The 17,563-nt window shown below is 38.7% G+C and overlaps 2 protein-coding genes across 2 annotated transcripts; both read right to left on the bottom strand.

Annotated features, from left to right (window-relative positions):
• Window positions 1-4,820: 4,820 nt before the first annotated feature.
• LOC108678787 (GPALPP motifs-containing protein 1) lies at window positions 4,821-13,127 on the bottom strand. Its single transcript, XM_018167254.2, has 5 exons — window positions 12,877-13,127; window positions 6,608-7,440; window positions 6,135-6,308; window positions 5,710-5,859; window positions 4,821-5,070 (listed from the first exon to the last, which is right to left on the bottom strand). Exons 2-5 carry the CDS (start codon window positions 7,376-7,378, stop codon window positions 4,897-4,899), a joined length of 1,269 nt encoding a protein of 422 aa, XP_018022743.1. The 5' UTR covers window positions 7,379-7,440; window positions 12,877-13,127; the 3' UTR covers window positions 4,821-4,896.
• Window positions 13,128-13,793: 666 nt separating this feature from the next.
• LOC108678776 (craniofacial development protein 2-like) lies at window positions 13,794-16,634 on the bottom strand. Its single transcript, XM_018167243.1, has 2 exons — window positions 15,218-16,634; window positions 13,794-13,918 (listed from the first exon to the last, which is right to left on the bottom strand). Exons 1-2 carry the CDS (start codon window positions 16,632-16,634, stop codon window positions 13,794-13,796), a joined length of 1,542 nt encoding a protein of 513 aa, XP_018022732.1.
• Window positions 16,635-17,563: the final 929 nt, after the last annotated feature.

The following is a 17,563-nucleotide window of genomic DNA, read 5'->3' as shown; positions in this document are numbered from 1 at the left end:
GAGGATTTGAAACACCCAAGTGTTTCAAAACAGGGGGCTTTTTTCTCTCAGTGTNCGGCAACTACATAGAGCTGCCGTGTTTATTTTGTCTTGCGCGCGGTACTACCAGAATAAATCTTCGATTTTTGATCAACTTCTTGTGCGATTGAATGGCATAGACATCGCTCGTTAACATTACTATTGACAAAAGAACAGCAGTGAGTTGAAACAATTAACCGAATTGAGTCGAGTCAATTAACCGTAAGCAGTATAGATTCGTGGCATTCATGAGCGGCGGCTCCACACAACCACCTCCTATGACAGCATTCGGCGCACTGACCACGCGACGCTTGCCGCACAAATATAAGCGCGTCAAGCTCGAGAGGTTTTGAAACACCCAAGTGTTTCAAAACGGGGGCCTTTTTCTCTCAGTTAAGAGAGTCATGCCTGAAATTTAATGGGTGGATCGACATTCAGACACGGTTGACTCATCAAAATGGGTCATCCAGACCCACCCATTTGTCTCAGTGCTCATGAGTGGAGCGATACATATCAAAACTGATTTAGTACATTTGTTTGAATATGAAAATTAATTCAGAAAACCTTTGAAAAACGTATAATTAATATTGACTACATTGTGTATATTGTATTCATTGATACAAACATAATTTCGTTTATTAATAAGAAGAAAATGTCTACTGAAGTAAATTTAAGATTTGACCCATGACCCACGTTATAGGCCAATGATTTCATCAGACGACAACATATCACGACGTGATGATGCAGGACCTTTCATTGATCATCGTGGGACCATCTTCTTCATGCTGGGTTCCACAGCTGAAAAAAAAATCATCATCAAAATTGTTCTTTAAGGTAATAAGGTAAAGAAAGGAAATGTTCGGCAATAAATTTGAACAATCGAGTTCCAGATGGTTCTAATTCATTACTTTAATTACCGTACATATTCGCGTCGATTTCAATTATTATATTTTTTACACAATTACTGACAAATTCAATAGTCTATTGAATTGGTTGGTAGATAGCTTCCGTAATTGTAGGATAATAGGGAGGTGTACAAGTTCAAGGATTAGATGGTTTTATTATTTCTCCATGTACAAAAAATAGGCCTGGGGACAAAGACGAGCATTAGAACATGACATGGGGTTAATTAATTTATCTAGCATCTTCAAAGCATAGTAATATTATATAGCTCCGCTGTGCAATTTCTATGCCTATGAATTTACAATTATATAATAGATAATAATAATAGCAGTGCCACCGTTTAGTAGGCTATAGGCGTGTCGCAGATTCTTAACATCGCAGAACATTCACAGCTTGTTGCGGTCTCGAACGCGCAACTCACTGCTCCAATTTTGGTACTTTGAGCTTCAACAACTGGGCCACCCGGCCTGAAGTAGACTAAAGATTCTTTGTGTTATACGATTAAAACAAGTGACTTTTGTAGTGTATTTATAATTTATTTGGCTACAACATTAATTTATTAAGAATTTCATAGTAACGATCCGACGACCAGCGCTAGAATATTAGGAACATTAGAAATACGATATTAATAATAGATGNAAGAACTCCATAGTATTATAGAAACGACTCGACAACCAGTGTTTTCAACTTAATCGCCTGTAGAACCATCCGACATACGACTATCATATACAATTTATACATATGCTTGCCGACGATCCATTCCTTCAAGGCGATGGTATGGGTTGAAAGTTATTGGAGAACGACGTATCAACCGATGTGGAATAGCAGCTTGTGACTTTGTGAGGCTGTGAGCTGAAGCATTGTTGGTTTTAAGTTCGTGTGGTACGATGGGTCAATTGAGTACAGCTGCTTAGGTGCCACTGCCAGGATGACTATATCAATAGCATTTAGAAGGTTGATGTTGGCTCCAGGGCTGATTTGAGGTAATTTGCTGGTCTATGGCAGCGCACCTCTCGTTCGGCGGCTCGGCGCGAGAAGTTGAGACTTGAGAGACGGTAGGGAGCAGCTGTTCACACGCGATTTTGTAAAATCGCCCAAGAACAGCAAATTCTTACCCGCGATTTTCTAGAAGCACCCGGGAGGACGAAAATTTTACCCGCGATTTTCCAACTTCACCCTTGAAGAGCCTCTTTTTACCCGCGGTATTCTGAATAATCTGCCCATTATTCCAGTCTGGGCTGCATTGGGATACAACATGGCTTTGAATTAGAACACTAACGAATATTGAACACTACTTAATTACGTATTAATTAACAGCTATTAGGCTTTTAATTAAGCAAATTTCAATTTTTGTACAAAGCTTTGAACGATCTGTATGTGTCCAATTCAAGTCGTGTCAGAATTAGTTTTCATGTGTTTAAATCCAACATCTCAACTTAATCATCTATTAATTTATATATGACTTGAAATCAGCAAATACAAGTATACTTAAAGGATTCCTAATATATTCACAGACGTATTTAAAAGTCTCAAACCATAATATTCTTCCTATAAAAACAGTTATTCACTATTTGGTAGAGCCATGTCAACTGTCAAATTTGACACATTTTTCGATGATCTCACCACCTGGCATGCATAGTCTCTCTTTGGATCTCAATATTTTCCCACGAGATGGCCAAGACCTAGTGTTTTGGCAGTATTTTGACTCGCAAATGCATGACGTCACCATTTCAACCATCAACAAACGCATGGAACCAAAACAAAGCTTAATATAAAGGAAAAGATGGAGAGGTGACGGAATTACCTACGATGTCAGAATATACCGCGTTTACCCTATATAATTAAAACTTTCTACAGCACAAAAATTTGCTTTCGACAAGCAATCATCTACGGTATTATCAATATCCATAGTGACAAACCAGAAGTTTTTTAGAATCAGTTCATTTTTAATTTCCTCATTTACCCAAGATTTGAACAAATTTCTTATGTATGTTAATGCTGGTATCCAGGATACTTTACTGGTCTACTTATAGTTATAGGACTCAAAAACGAACATGAGGGAGAGTCTAAAAAACTCTCTGCTTTGCCACTATGTCAATATCATACATGGCTTGATTGGCTTCATTTATAATGATCTTCCAATTCAATTTACCTGCCCTCCATGCCCATCAAAAACTCCAAAGAAGGACATTTTCTTGTTGGAGCCAACAGAAACATCTTGTAAAACACTGAACCTATCCTCCATGTTGCCTCTTCTTCCTTGCATGGAATAAACTCCCACCAATCCTTCTTTGAGCTCAAATATGACATTTGAATTACTGACGCGCTCACTGATATCACTAAAGCTGCTGCTATCGGTTAAACTAGCAATCCTGAACTTAAGGTCAGGTATTATAGGCCAACAAATTGAGTGGATGTGATTACGAAGAGACGGGTTGTTTCCGATCGCAACAGAAACCAAAATGACGGTAAAAGTAAAAGTCAACAATATTGACGGCCCAACAATATTTGGTATTTTAGATCCTCCATTTCCAAACCACTCACTGTTGCCGAATGGATTTATTATCCATGTCATAATATAACGATTCCAGAGAGCTGTGTGAGCATGAAATATGTTTAAAATCAGATCATTCTCGAACACATCTTCCATCGCACCTGACATTAAAATATCAACGTACATGACAAGACCTCTGATTGGCGACTGGCCAACATGTTAGAGCCTGTCCGATTCCTTAGAAGAGAAAAAAGACGGATGGTAGTTGACTAATAAACTCGAGCGGAAAATCGCTTGTCTCGATCGGAAAAACCTAAATTTCAGAAAAAAATATTTTCTTGATTAATAAGCTTACAAGCTGGAAAAATTTACAAGAGTCCAATCGAAATGAGTGATTTTTATTCAAGTTCGGATTATTCCGTAGAAAACAGAAATGTTACTCCAACGTAAGTCTTTGCATGATACAGCCAGGACAAATGGGATTGTTTGCTCATGTAGTTAGTGATATGCAGCACGTCAAGTAGACAACAGTAACGAAAGTTATTGCAGTCAAATTCAAAGTCAATCCGGGGTCGGTAGTCGGCATTAAATCGGAGCTTATCGTTCTATTCAGGACCGATTGATGGAGAATAAGAAAGAAATCGTTTTCAAGGTTCCACACACGCGCTTTCTGTAAATAAGAAAATGCATGGATTGGTGTTCCAAAACAGTTCAAACAATGGATTTTATTTAATTTATATTTATTAACAGGAAGTGAATGAGATGGAGACTGCAATCTCTTTACCTAGGGCATTAATTTGATAAAAGCAAGATTCACAAAGAAATGTGCAATTTTCTATGAAGTAAGTTGACAATTTGGGGCTGAGAAACGATAATAACTAATTCAATAACAAACGTTGTAATAATAGGCAAAATTCATCAAAAGACGGAAATTAAAAGCCAATTATTTCATTTTATAAAGGCATATGTAATGGAGCAATTTGTCTCAAAACATTGGGAGAAAAATTCCAATTCTAAACCACAACATGGAATTAGCAGATCTTCATTGCAGTCTTTCTATATTTGAAAATAATTTAAAGCACTGATAAGAATAAAGTCTAGCGTTTCGCTTCATTAACTATATCGTGTTCTAATACCCTTCATTTAATCCACAAATTAATTGATAAAATAAAAATTGACACACACAAGTAGACGATATTTGTACCAATCACACTCGGAGAAAAATGTCATCATATCAGTACAAAAGAATAACGATAAAAATAACATATGACAGATCAAAAGAAAGTCTAAAAACATATCTCAGTACTCACTGCAGTGAGTGACAGAGCGCGTTTTCTCGTCGACGAAAACGTGAAGTCACGGACGGACGGACAGACAGACAGACAGACGGACGGACGGACGGACATGGCGAGCACAATAGCACATTTTTTTCATTAACGAGAAAATGCACTAAAAATCAGGGGATGTCATTACTTTAAGTTTTACAAGAACTTGGAGCTTTTGCCAGAAGAGAATCTGTCATTAAGGTTTCGCGCTTTCTTGAGAATCGAACTCTTCTGCGCCTCGTCAAACTTGTTGACGTGGAGATCCTCTTCTCTGCTGAAAGGCTTGCGCTCCCGACCCACTCCGGTCACGCTTAGGCTCTCTTTCTTGGTCTGCTGATGGAAAAAATTTTATTTTAATGAGAAAATATAGTAAAAAAATTACTCTATAGATGTGAAGAATAACATTCAGGCTGTTATTTATTTTCTTACGCTAAGGGCATCTTTATTTTCTTACGCTAAGGGCAATCATTCCTTTACACAGAGCAACTTAGACACAATAACTTGAGGGAACTATAAAATTTGAAGTTTCCACTAACACCGAGCTTGGTTCGTCTATGAGAATAAAAAATGTCTGAAAAAAATATTATAAAATAAATCTTAGCTATGCACAATTATAGATATTGTAGCTGAATGCTTGATTATGAAATTATTCTAAATCAAACAATTGTTAAAAGAGAACTTTGCAACTGTCTTAATTTATATACGGTACTAAGATTAATATTTTTTCGTCTGAGAACACCAAACACAAATGAGATTCTTAACTAAAATGATGAAAAGCAGGAGGCACGAAATAAATAAAAATATAGTTTAGTTATACAAAGAAATCGAGGTCAACGATGAAGAGGTTGTAAGAGGCAGCAAATAAATTGCAGTGAGCCACAGGGAAGTAGTAGTGGGCAAACAATAAGAAGTAGGCTACGGAGAAAACCAGAGCAAAGAGCGGCAGCAGACCGCAACTGTCTTGACGACCTTCTTATTGCTGCTCTGATGCGTGTCAATGAGCGGCTGGGCGCGTTTGGCTTCGTTGTACTTCGCGACCATAGCCTGCATGCGCTCGTCGCGAGGGTTAGCATGAGCTTCAGGCTCGTGCTTGCTGGTTTTCCGGCCCTCTGCTGCTCTCTACAAGAACAAAATACAGTCAAATGATTATTGTTAAGACTACTTTATACGTAATTAAGAATATCTGCATAAATTCGATTGGTAGTGTGCGCAACTAATTTGCGATGAATTCTAAAAGATTGATGGTACCTCCTGACAAACATAAGTTCTGGTTACAATAAATTATGATTTTTATTTGGCATAGAACAGATTCTAAAGCAAAATAAACAACAGAGCAGAAGGAACATTTTGAAAAAAAAACTAGAAAACATCTTTTAAATGTACACAAAATAGACCTGTGCTTTGCGCTCTTTATCAGCAGGAGTATCAGTCCAGACTGATGTGTCGCCTCGATCTCTCTTGCCACTCTTGGAGAACTGCCTGGCCTGTAGTCCAAGCCCAGAGAACAGCGGGCGATCTTCAGGTAGAGTTAACATCCAGTCTTCTCTCGTGGGTGCCTTGTTGTTCTTCTACAAAATTAGTTAGCAGTGAAAGTGGGGTACAGTATGTTTCAAACATCAAGAGGTAACTTGACAACACATCAACATGTTGCAAAACAACATTTATAGATCAAACGATATATATACTTATACATAAAAAACATACTGCAAGAATAAAAAAATAATCAATTTCTCAAGCAATTTGAGTGTTAAAGCATTTATTTAATTCATCTTAATCTTACTCCTAATAATTATATTGAAATAAGCAGACAAATACTTTTCATAAGAGAATGAATGGCCTGCTGAAATGAACAGGAATATCAACATACATTCTTAAGTCGCTGCTGAGCAGCTTCAGTCCGCTGATGGATGGTTGACTCAATATATTCATCCATATCAACAGCTTCAGCAGGAGGTAGAGGGCCATAAACCTCATCATCTTCTGAATGTTCAGACTCGTTACTTGAACCATCTTTAGTCGACTCACTCTGGATTATTGGATGAGTTTCGTAAGTTGCTTCATGTGAAAGTTTTCTTTTCAGATGAGGCGGTAAATCAGGACAGTAGATATCATCTGGCTCATCTTTACTGCTGTTACCAAATATAGTCTGTTTAAAGTCAAAGGGCAGTGCTGGGCCAATTGTTTTGCTTGTTGAACCATTATTTGAATTCTTATTATCTGAACCTGGCAATGGATTGACAGAGACAGAAGAGTCCTGTAAATGAGGAGGTAAAGAAGGACCATACTCATCTTCAGATAAAACATAGTCATTGTCCTCATGGTTTGTTACAGATGAGTTGTCAACTTTAGAAGTTTTAGATACCTTGCCAGAGAGGTTTTTTGTACTTTGTTCTGAAACTTTGGAAAGATGGGGTGGTAATGCAGGACCATACAGTTCATTATCTGTATCATCCAATATTGAAGTATTTTTGTATTTTAGATGAGGTGGTAGAACAGGGCCATATGCACAATCATTTCCTGACTCAGAAGAAGAATTTGAATATTCATTGATTTCCATTTGTGAAGGAGCTTGAGGTAAAGGTTTGTTATCTAGGATTGGTTTCTTAAGATGACATGGTAATTCTGGAGTGTGATCCATTTTGAACAATGAACTAATGTTGAGAACACAGCTGTTTTGCAAGTAAAGTCAATACCAGGCACCTGAAACAATAAGTCATGTTAATGAGGATTCCTTCAATCACCTCACTGAAAAATTGCATTAGAAAGGAGAGGTTATGGCAAGCATTGAGGAGTTATGAGCCTAATTGTAAAACAAAAATACAGTCTGTAGTACAGAATTTTTCAAATGAAAAGCCATCTCTAGCTTTTCAAATTTGCAAAAACTAATTGCCCACACTCTACATGACCACAGCTTGATAACAATACCATGTTTCATGTCCCTTCAACATCACTCAAATACATAACAGACAGACTTATACTTATTGAGATGAGTAGCACTGGAATGAGCGATAAATAAAAAACCAACAACAGGAACCTGGTATGAACTGTGGGATCTAGTTTAGCATCTGAATTTGCATCAGCACTTAGTATTGGTTGTAGGATTGAGACTTCATTGTAAAATTAGCTACCATCAAACAGGGTAATATGGGACAGATTTGGGCATTTTTCGTTAATAACTTCTTACCATGAAACATTTCATAAACAAGTTTGGGCTCATTTTAAAAGCTTTTGCAAGGGCTATCATGTGGCATCTCCAAAAATATCCCATATTCTATTTGCAAGGTGCCAGATGCAAAATAATGGCATTCCTTATTACCCCTGGGAAGGGGGTAACCTGGGACCTTATTACCCTGGGGGGTTTCCCTTATTACCCCATCTTGCGGAAATGGCTGCTGGCATTTATTTTCGGAATGAGATACGCAAATTCCATCAATCACATTTTTAAGCAAACACCAGGGTACAACTTTATATATGTAAAATTTTTTAGTATGGTGAATGTTTTTTCTGCTACAGACCTTAGCAGAGGTACTTTTCCAAAATGTCATTTCTTCCACACTTTTATTCAGGGATTTTTTTAGAGGTAGTAAATGTAGAATTTCTTAAGTTGCTTTATATTGCATAGATAGGTAGTAAAAATGTTGAATTTACGCCACTATTTTTAATTTTGCAATATTTATAGCTGGAGCCATGTCAGCTGGTCTGGCAACTATACCAAGTTTTGTAATTGTGTTGCCAAGTTTTTTAGGCAAAAGTGTTGCCACCAGTCCACAAATTGTTGATTTCAGCTTGAAGTTGAAAATTTCCAATCTTCCAATAGATGATAATAATACCTCTTCTCTAATTGTTAACTAATGTGCACAAATGGGCTGAATAATTCTAATTTCATTAAAAAATGTTGCTCTTGAGATTTTAGAAATAAGTACATAGGAAAATTACAGACTTGCTACTAGAAAAGAAAAAGAATAAAATTTCCTGACTTTTTGATGAAATAACATTCACAAAGCTCAAATGTAATTGTTTAAAATCAATTTTAAATCTTAAACCTTGATCTTACATTGCATCTACACCTTGATAGAGGCTGAGTCTCAGCCAAAACAGCCCAAGAGCAACAACAGGATTAGAATTTTGCTATTTATGAATGAAATATTGTCGCTCAATACATTTGGATACTTGGGGCCCAACCATGCAGTGTCATTAACATTTAGATAGGAAATAACTCATCTACTGATGATCTAGCAGGAATCTTGCAGCTCCAAAAATGGCTGGAAAGCCCTATTTGTAGCTTGAAACTTGAAAGCATGAAAGGTAGATAGATAAATTCTATGCTAGGGTGCAGCAATGCAGGGAGTGAGCAAATATCTGGAGATATTTGGCAACATCAGCATAAAATTCTATAGCTTCAGAAAATTTTGCTAACACATTTCTTCTTAAATACCACTTTATATCATCATGTTGGATATTTGAAAAGAAATCTTGAATATTAAGGTAATTTATGAGACAAATCCTTTATACTACAGGAGTAGGTATATACTGACAACATTTACTAGGGCCTAAAAACCTGATCTTGGCAACACAATTGCCAAACATCACATATTGGAGTAACCAGTAATCAAGCAGTGTGCACGTGCAACAGAGAGTGTCTGGGACTGTGGAGCTAAATCTCAGCTAACAGGACTACAGGTACAGAACTGCAGGACTAAGAGTAACAGACAAACAGCTAGCCTGTGAATTCCTGCAGCCCACTAAACTAAGTTAGTTTGATCTATTGACAGACTGACTTAAAAGAGACTTTACTTTTAGTGACATTGACAATAGACATACTACTCACATTATCACATAGAAGCAAGGCAGACTCTAAATCTCTAATCACTTGCAGACTCTATCATCATTCATCAATAACACACAAGTCGCCAGTCAGCACACTGCATGACTGCAGTGAGAGTGAGCCAGTGACTGCAGTCTGCACCTCAGCACCTGCACAGTACAACTACACTAGACTAGTGACTCAACATTCAACAAGTTGACTTGTTTCCAAGGCCAGGCTTTCCTTATTCCTTAATAATACACTTTGTTAAATTTTACATTTTGATTTCTTAATACACATTGTAATTGTATCTATATATCATAAAACATATTTACAACCAAAACTTGGGTATGATTACTACACCATCGAACGGGATAATAAGGGATGGTTTAGAGCATTTTCTCTTAATAACTTTGTACCATGAAACATTTCATAAACGAGTTTAAGCTCATTTTAAAGATATTTGCGAGGGCTACTGTATGGCATCTCTGAAAAAATTCCATATGCTATTTGAAAGGTGCCAGAAGCAAAAATAAAAGCCTACTGAACTAACCCTGGGAATGGGGTAAAAAGGGACACTTGAAGTAAAACTTGATTTTAAAATGTTTTTTAGCATGCAAAGTATACTCATTCATTTCTAAAAAGAACTCTGAAGTCTTCCTCTTCCTTTTTAGATGATGTAGATGTAGAATAAATAAGATTTTCTGTGATTTTTACTTGTTTTTCCTATATTGATGTTATATTACTTATCCATACCATACATTACCATATTATTCATGTGAATAATGTGATATTACCTACTCCATGGAGTATGGACATGCAATTGAGCATTGACAATGACCTTGCCCACTGCAAGCGTCATAAGTTCATATCAGCAGCCAATTAAGCCATGCAGCATTTCTTCTGCAGCTAAGCATACAGGACCACTTGTAAAAAAAAAAGATTGTAGAAACATACCTAAAACACCATGGTGCCAAAAGTTGGTGAATATTGCAAGATCTTTGGCAATGTATTGGCAGCAAAATTTATGCCTTCTGAAGATCTTGCCAACACATTTGGATAAAAATGATTGCATATGAGAAATAACTTCAAAATTACTGGAAATATGTAAGACCCCAAGTGCACACAGTAACTGAGTAAGGTTTCCAGTACGCTGGAAGGATCAGGATTCAGGATGCAGTGAAGCTTCTCTGGAAATCAGTTGTGTTGTGTGCAAGTGTTGCGGTGCATGGATAGTAAAGGTCTAAAGGATACCTATACTATCAAAGTTGCTTGCATCATTTCTTATTAAAAATTACCAGGTGACAGATCTTGAAAATGGCCAGTGACACTTTGGGCTATAAAAACCATATTTTGGCAACAGTTGGCGTTGGCAACGCTGCTTGCAGTTGCACGGTTGCACCCTCTGCACCACTGTGCAGAGAGTGAATGAAGATTTAAAGACCTACAGCGACGCATTATCGGCAAAATTTTCGCCTTCGGAAGATTTTGCCGACACATTTAGATTGAAATTCTTGCATTTAATATATTTCTCAGTCTTCAGCCAACTATTTAGAAAAAAAGAAAGGTTTCCGGTACGTTGGATGGATTACGATGCAGCGAAGCTTGTCCAAACCTTGTAATAAGTTCGTGGCTTGTAAATAGTTCGTCATTACTCAGCGTAAATGGCTTTTCATTACAAATTACCCGGCGACGCATCTTTAAAATGGCCAGCGACGCTTTGGGCTTAAAAATCCATATATTGCCGACGCTGCATCCACCCTCTGCATAGTGGCCTCTGCACAACTGCACCCTGGCTAAAACAGACAGTAATATTTTAGTGACAACCATCATAGTCATACTCTTTTGAGAAAAAGTCATAGTTTAGGTTAATTACTTTACATTCTATGTTGCCCAGAGCCCAGTGAACAATTTTATTTCTATCTATGACATTGACATTCTATCTATGCACAATTTTGTGATGACTGATGAGCAATGATGCATTAATTTTTTGGTAAGTTAAATTATTTTTACTGAGCAAGGTAAATGTAATAAAATTCTTTGTTATCAATTGATCTTCTTGTTAACTGGAGCCCTTGCTAACCAAGGTTCTACTCATCTACTGTAAAAAGTAAATGCATTTTTAGGGGTGTCCCTGGCTCCCTTATATTTATAACCCCAGGGGATGTCTCTTTACTACCTTCCTAGTCCCTTTACTCCCTTATAACCCCATTGTGTGGAAATGGGTCAAATGGCTGCCATTTTTTTCTGGAATGATCTACACAATTTTTGTCAATCGCATTTTTAAGCCAACACCTGTGTGCAGCTTTCATGTAGGTAGAATTTTTAATGTGGTGAATATTTTTTTTTTGCTACACTCCTACTGTCCTACACTCCTACAGGCATGGAATATATCTACTTGGCAAGCCGCGACTGAATTTTTTGAGCCGTGGTTTTATGGATTTGCCAGTCGTGATTCCATTTCTTTGAGCTGTGATCCATTTCACCAAGCCGTGAATTCCATATCTCAGCCATGAAAAGCCATTTACAAGGCGGGAATTTATTTACATTCTCATGATTCTCCATGCACGTGTTACCCCAAATCTCTAATTATACCCTAAAACAGTCAAATGGCAACATTAAAAATTGTCTTTACTGTAAGTTGAGCATGTTTTAATAGCAGTCTGCAGTCTGACCGCTTTGACATGCCCGCAACTATGCGCAATCTTCAACAAAACGTTTTGTTGATTTGTTTACATTACATCGATGATTACGATGTTTATGTTTTTTTTTGCAGGATATTTTGGCTGGAACGGTAAAGCAATGCGGATTGCGGAAGTTGAAAATTTTATGAAATGACACGTTTCTGAAGTGCAAACCACAATTTTTCAATCAAACAAAAATTTGTGACATTTGAGCCGCGAGATTTCATACCTACTGATATTATATGATATTAGAGCCGCGATATTTCAGACAAAATAGGACTTTTCCAGCCCTGCACTCCTACAGAGGTCAGAGAGTACAGTCTGTCTAAGACTGTACAGAGCTACAGACCTTAGCTACAGCTACAGCAGAGGTGAGGTACTTCTCCAAAATCTCACTTTTCACACTTTTTTCAGTGATTTTTTAGAGGTGGTAAATGTAGGTATATGATTTCTTAACTTGCCTTTAATGCCTTATACCTGTAACCTAGGTACGTCTACATAGATAGAAAAATGTTGAAATTCATGCCACTATTTTAAGTTTTGCACTATTTTATTTAGTTTAGTAGCACTATGCTACACATACAACATTTCTACGAAATATTGGAGCCAAGAGGACTGTCCCTTAATACCCTGCCCGTCCCTTCTTACCCCGTTTGACGCCGGTAGTAATATAATGAATATGTAAAGGCGAAAAGTGTGTTGTTCCTGCTGGAAAGTTATTTTCATCTTTGTTTATACTTTATAGATATAATAGATAGCTTCTATTATTGAACGCCGGCAAAAAAAGAGCTGCTGCGACGTTAGTTAGTGTCAAAACTGTCATTTATGGTACCCGACTTCTCGCTTTCGTCACATGTTCTTAGGCAGTTAGGCTTCGGGAATCGGGGCTCCTTCCCTTCGCGATTCCAATAAATAACTGTTGACGACGCTGAATGAAGTTGCTGATGACGAAGTGGTGAATGACTGATCAATGAAATGTCGCGGCGTGCGAATTCCGCGAATTTTGCAAATTGCGATTATTACATTATCTTGATTTATCTTTAAGCACCAGTCTATTATTACATTGCCGTTTGGGACAGTCATTCTATACAAGGTTGACCCACGAGAAGTTCCGTCTCTCAGTTCAGCTTTCTTGTTACGTCACGTAGAACGAGAAACGTAAACAAACCAGTCATTCCCATGACGGATTGGTCGACTGGTTTGATCTCATTTCGGTGATTGGTTAATGCCTGTAACGTCACTGAGATCAGTGACGTCACAGGCGAACAACGAACTACATCCGTAAAAATGAGCTTCTGATGGGTCAACCTTATACTAATTCAACCATGAGGCATAGATTAGGTTAAACCATGGCTGAACTATATTAGTTTGACCCACAAGAAGTTCCGTCTTTCAGTTAAGCTTTCTTGTTACGTCACGTAGATCGAGAAACGTAAACAAACTCGTCATTCCTATGATGGATTGGTTGTCTGGTTTGATCGCATTTCGGTGATTGGTCAGCGCCCGTGACGTCACAGGCGAACAACGAACTACATCCGCAAAAATGAGCTTCTGATGGGTTAACCCTATGCTAGTTCAACCATGGGTTGACTGGTTTGATCGCATTTCGGGGATTGATCAATGCCCGTGACGTCACTTAGATCAGTGACGTCATAGGCGAGAAACGAACTAAATCCGCATAAATTGGCTTCTGATGGGTTAACCTTATACTAGTTCAACTATGAGGTTAAACCATGGTTGATCTATATTAGGTTGACCCACGAGGATGTGCGTCTTTATGTTCAGCTTTCTTGTTATGTCACTGAGATCAATAAACTTAAACAATCCCGTCATTCCCATAGCGGATTGATTGACTGGTTTGATCGCATATCGGAGAATGATTAATGCCCGTGACGTCACTGAGATCAGTGGCGTCACATGCGAACAACAAACTACATCCGCAAAAATGAGCTTCTGATGGGTCAGTTGAATCCAAAATCACCGAATTCTCGACTTGATTCAATAGATCACTTCAGCGTTTTGCAATAAGATCAGTTTTGTGGGTGAGGGTCTTTATATCCAAGCTCCGCCTTATTTATAGCCACACTTCGCCTTTATAACCTAACTTTGCATCCATGGCCGAAATTTTGGTTCATAAATCTCTTACGCATTCACGGCACTGATGCAACAATTGTTCGTCATCATGAGATTTTGCAGTTGTTTCAAATGCATGTTATAAACATATTAAACAAGTAATTATTATTTCTATATTGTTCCGCTTTAAGCTACACAAATTCCGATACTGAAGGTTAAATAGTAGCTTTGTGCTTTACTAACAATTTATCGTGACGGTACTTAAATAGTTGAGAGAAACGGCCCATAAACCATCAAGAAAAAGCATGCAATCTTCGGAAGAAACGATTAATGAAATTTAAACAATGGAAACCATTTTTACTTGGTAAGATAAAGTAATTTCATGGTTGAACAATATAAAGTTGCTCCACGAGAATTTCCGCCTTTCAGTTATGCTTTCTGTTACGTCACTGAGATCGATAAACTTAATTAATCCCGTAATTTTCATGACGGATTGGTTGAATGGTTTGATCGCATTTCAGTGATTGGTTAATGCCAGTGACGTCAGTGAGATCAGTGATCTCAAAGGCGAACAACAGACTACATATCCGCAAACTAGTTCAACCATGAAGTAATTTGGTATGGGAGACTCAGTTCATTATAAACGCCCAAATGTATTTACCTTCGGAATTTGAATAGCATATTCTTCACCGTTGATTGTCAACTTTATTAGTCCTTCGGAATTGAAATCATTGTGCTTTCTTTTATAATTCAGTCATCCTACAACGTATGTTTCAGTTCAGTTCAGTTCTCTCCGCGCCATAAGGCGCACAAGGCTTGGACGTCACTCCTCCACTGGGTCCGGTTTGCAGCTGCCTGCCGTGCTATGTTCCACGAGTTCCAGCCTGCTCGGTTTCTCTCCTCTTCCACCATTCGCCTCCAAGTTGTTTTTGGGCGTCCTCTCTTCCTACACTCTTCACTGCTGCAGTTTGCCTGGTGCTGGTACTCTGTCCTGTCAGCCGCTTCACTATACTGTACAATTCTTTTTGTCTTCCGTTTTCTGCTGCGTTCTGTGCTTTCGCCGCTTTTTCCGACATCCACATTCTTTTGTCTTCTCTTACGCTCCTCTTCACTTCCCTATCCTTTTCTCTGTACTCTTCTCTCATTCTGTTTTTAATTCTTTCTGATCGGGTGCTTTCAACCCGTATCTTGGCAGTTCTTCTCTCGTCGATCAGCCTCCAAGTATCGTTGCTGATCCATGGTTTGTTCACCCTTTTCTTGTACCCAAGCACCTCTTCTGCCGCTTTTGTATAGGCATTTTTCTGCTGCTCCCATATCTCCTCTATGTTATCACTCTCGTTCCTTGTGGTGTCCAGCTTGTTTATGACTGCCATGCAGTACTTCTTTTTCATCTCGTCATTTCTCAGTCGATCCACATCTAACCTCGGCTTTACCTGGTTGTTGTTTCTGTGGGTACTGCGGCTTAGCGTGATGCGTGTCCTCACCAAGTAGTGATCGCTATTGATATCAGCTCCTCTCTGTGCCCGCGTGTCCAGGACAGATGATCTCCACCTACCGTTGATCAGGAGGTGGTCGATTTGATTCTTTCCTCTTCCATCTGCAGATACCCATGTTGCTTTGTGGACGTTCTTGTGTGGGAATAATGTACCAGTTATCACAAGTCCATTCAGCTGGCAAAACTCGCATAATCTTTCTCCATTATCATTCTGCATCCCCAGCCCATGCACACCCATAGTCCTCTCGTACCCACTGTTGTCACTTCCTACTTTAGCATTAAGGTCTCCCATGATGATCGTGATGTCATTCCTGCTGCATCCATCTAGTGTTTCTTGTAATTCTTGGTAGAACTGTTCTTTCTCCTCTTCCTCCCTCTCGTTGTGAGGGGCATACACTTGAATTATAGTTACTCTTCTGTATCTGGAGTAGAATCTTGCTGTTATTATCCTCTTGTTGACAGGTGTCCATTCCATGAGTGACTTCTCTGCCTGTTGACTTATCAATATAGCAACGCCTCCCTCGTGTAGTTCATCATCTTCGCTGTATATCAACGTCTGTCCTGTAGCCAACCTCGTCCTGCCTGCTCCTGCCCACCTGCACTCGCTGATCCCGAGCACATCCAGATGGTATCTTTTCATCTTGCTCGCGATCTGTGCTGCAGCTCCTCCCCTGTACATGGTTCTCACATTCCAGTGACCGATGGTGAAAATGTTTTTGGGTGTCACTAGAGATCTTGTCGGGCGTTGGGCTTCCCTAAGGCTTTGACCCATCGCCGTCATAGGGCCAATATTGGCGACCTCTGTTTCGCCTTGGTTAACTTGCAATATGCCGTCCATTGTTTCTGTAACAAAATTGTTTTCTGGGAGTAGGTTGTTAGCCTTCTGCCCAATCCCCAGGCTTGGAGGGCCAGTGGTTTTCTGTCAGGGTTTCCTTCCCTTAGACTGCGTTGGTCCACGTCACCTTACGGTGTTCCCTCCATCCGCCACCCGGAGGACGCGCCTCGTACGCCGTGCAGTCCCAGCGCGAGGATAACGTATGTTTAGATAGGATTAAAGGTTATTTAAAATAAATATGGAACAAGCCTTTCAATCAGTTAATATATTCTCCCATTTTAAGCGCATTTTCTCATTTATGGAAAAAAATGCACTATTGTGCTCGCAAAGTCCGTCCGTCTGTCTGTCTGTCCGTCTGTCTGTCCGTGACCTCAAGTTTTCGTCGACGAGAAAATGCGCTCTCCGTCACTCACTGCCGTGAGTACTGAGTTATATTTTTTAAAACTATGTTAACAGCAGCGGTCAATAAGCTCTTACCATTATTATCTAGAGCAACAAAAACTGGTAGAGTTTCGAAAAATTTATAACGAACACTCGTCGATATGATATAGTGCCAAGCTTTAATGAAAGTTGGTTAACGAAATCTAGCATCTTAATTCCTTGTCATTTTTTTTTCTCGCATAAAGAATAGTAGAATCGTCTAAATTTTAGAAACTAGAGTAGAGAGAAATCAACGACTTGCTGATTAACGTGGTCGACCTCCGGAGGGTGGGGATTCCTATAGTTAGCGCGGGTGGAATTCACGTGATATGTTCTAATACCTCACACTTATATAGGATGATGATTTTTTATGGCCGCTTTGTGAATTGGCAGTAATGAGTTTCATCGAGAAACACCTAGAAGGCCCTGATTATATTTTCAATTCCAATCCAAATTATTAGAGAAATAAAAAGAAATTGTTTCATAAAATCAAGATAAATCATTCACCGAAG

Source organism: Hyalella azteca, unplaced genomic scaffold, assembly GCF_000764305.2.
Source record: "Hyalella azteca isolate HAZT.00-mixed unplaced genomic scaffold, Hazt_2.0.2 contig11277, whole genome shotgun sequence".
Classification (NCBI taxonomy): domain Eukaryota; kingdom Metazoa; phylum Arthropoda; class Malacostraca; order Amphipoda; family Hyalellidae; genus Hyalella; species Hyalella azteca.
Note: the sequence above shows the minus strand (reverse complement) of the source record. Positions and strands in the feature narration are given on the sequence as shown.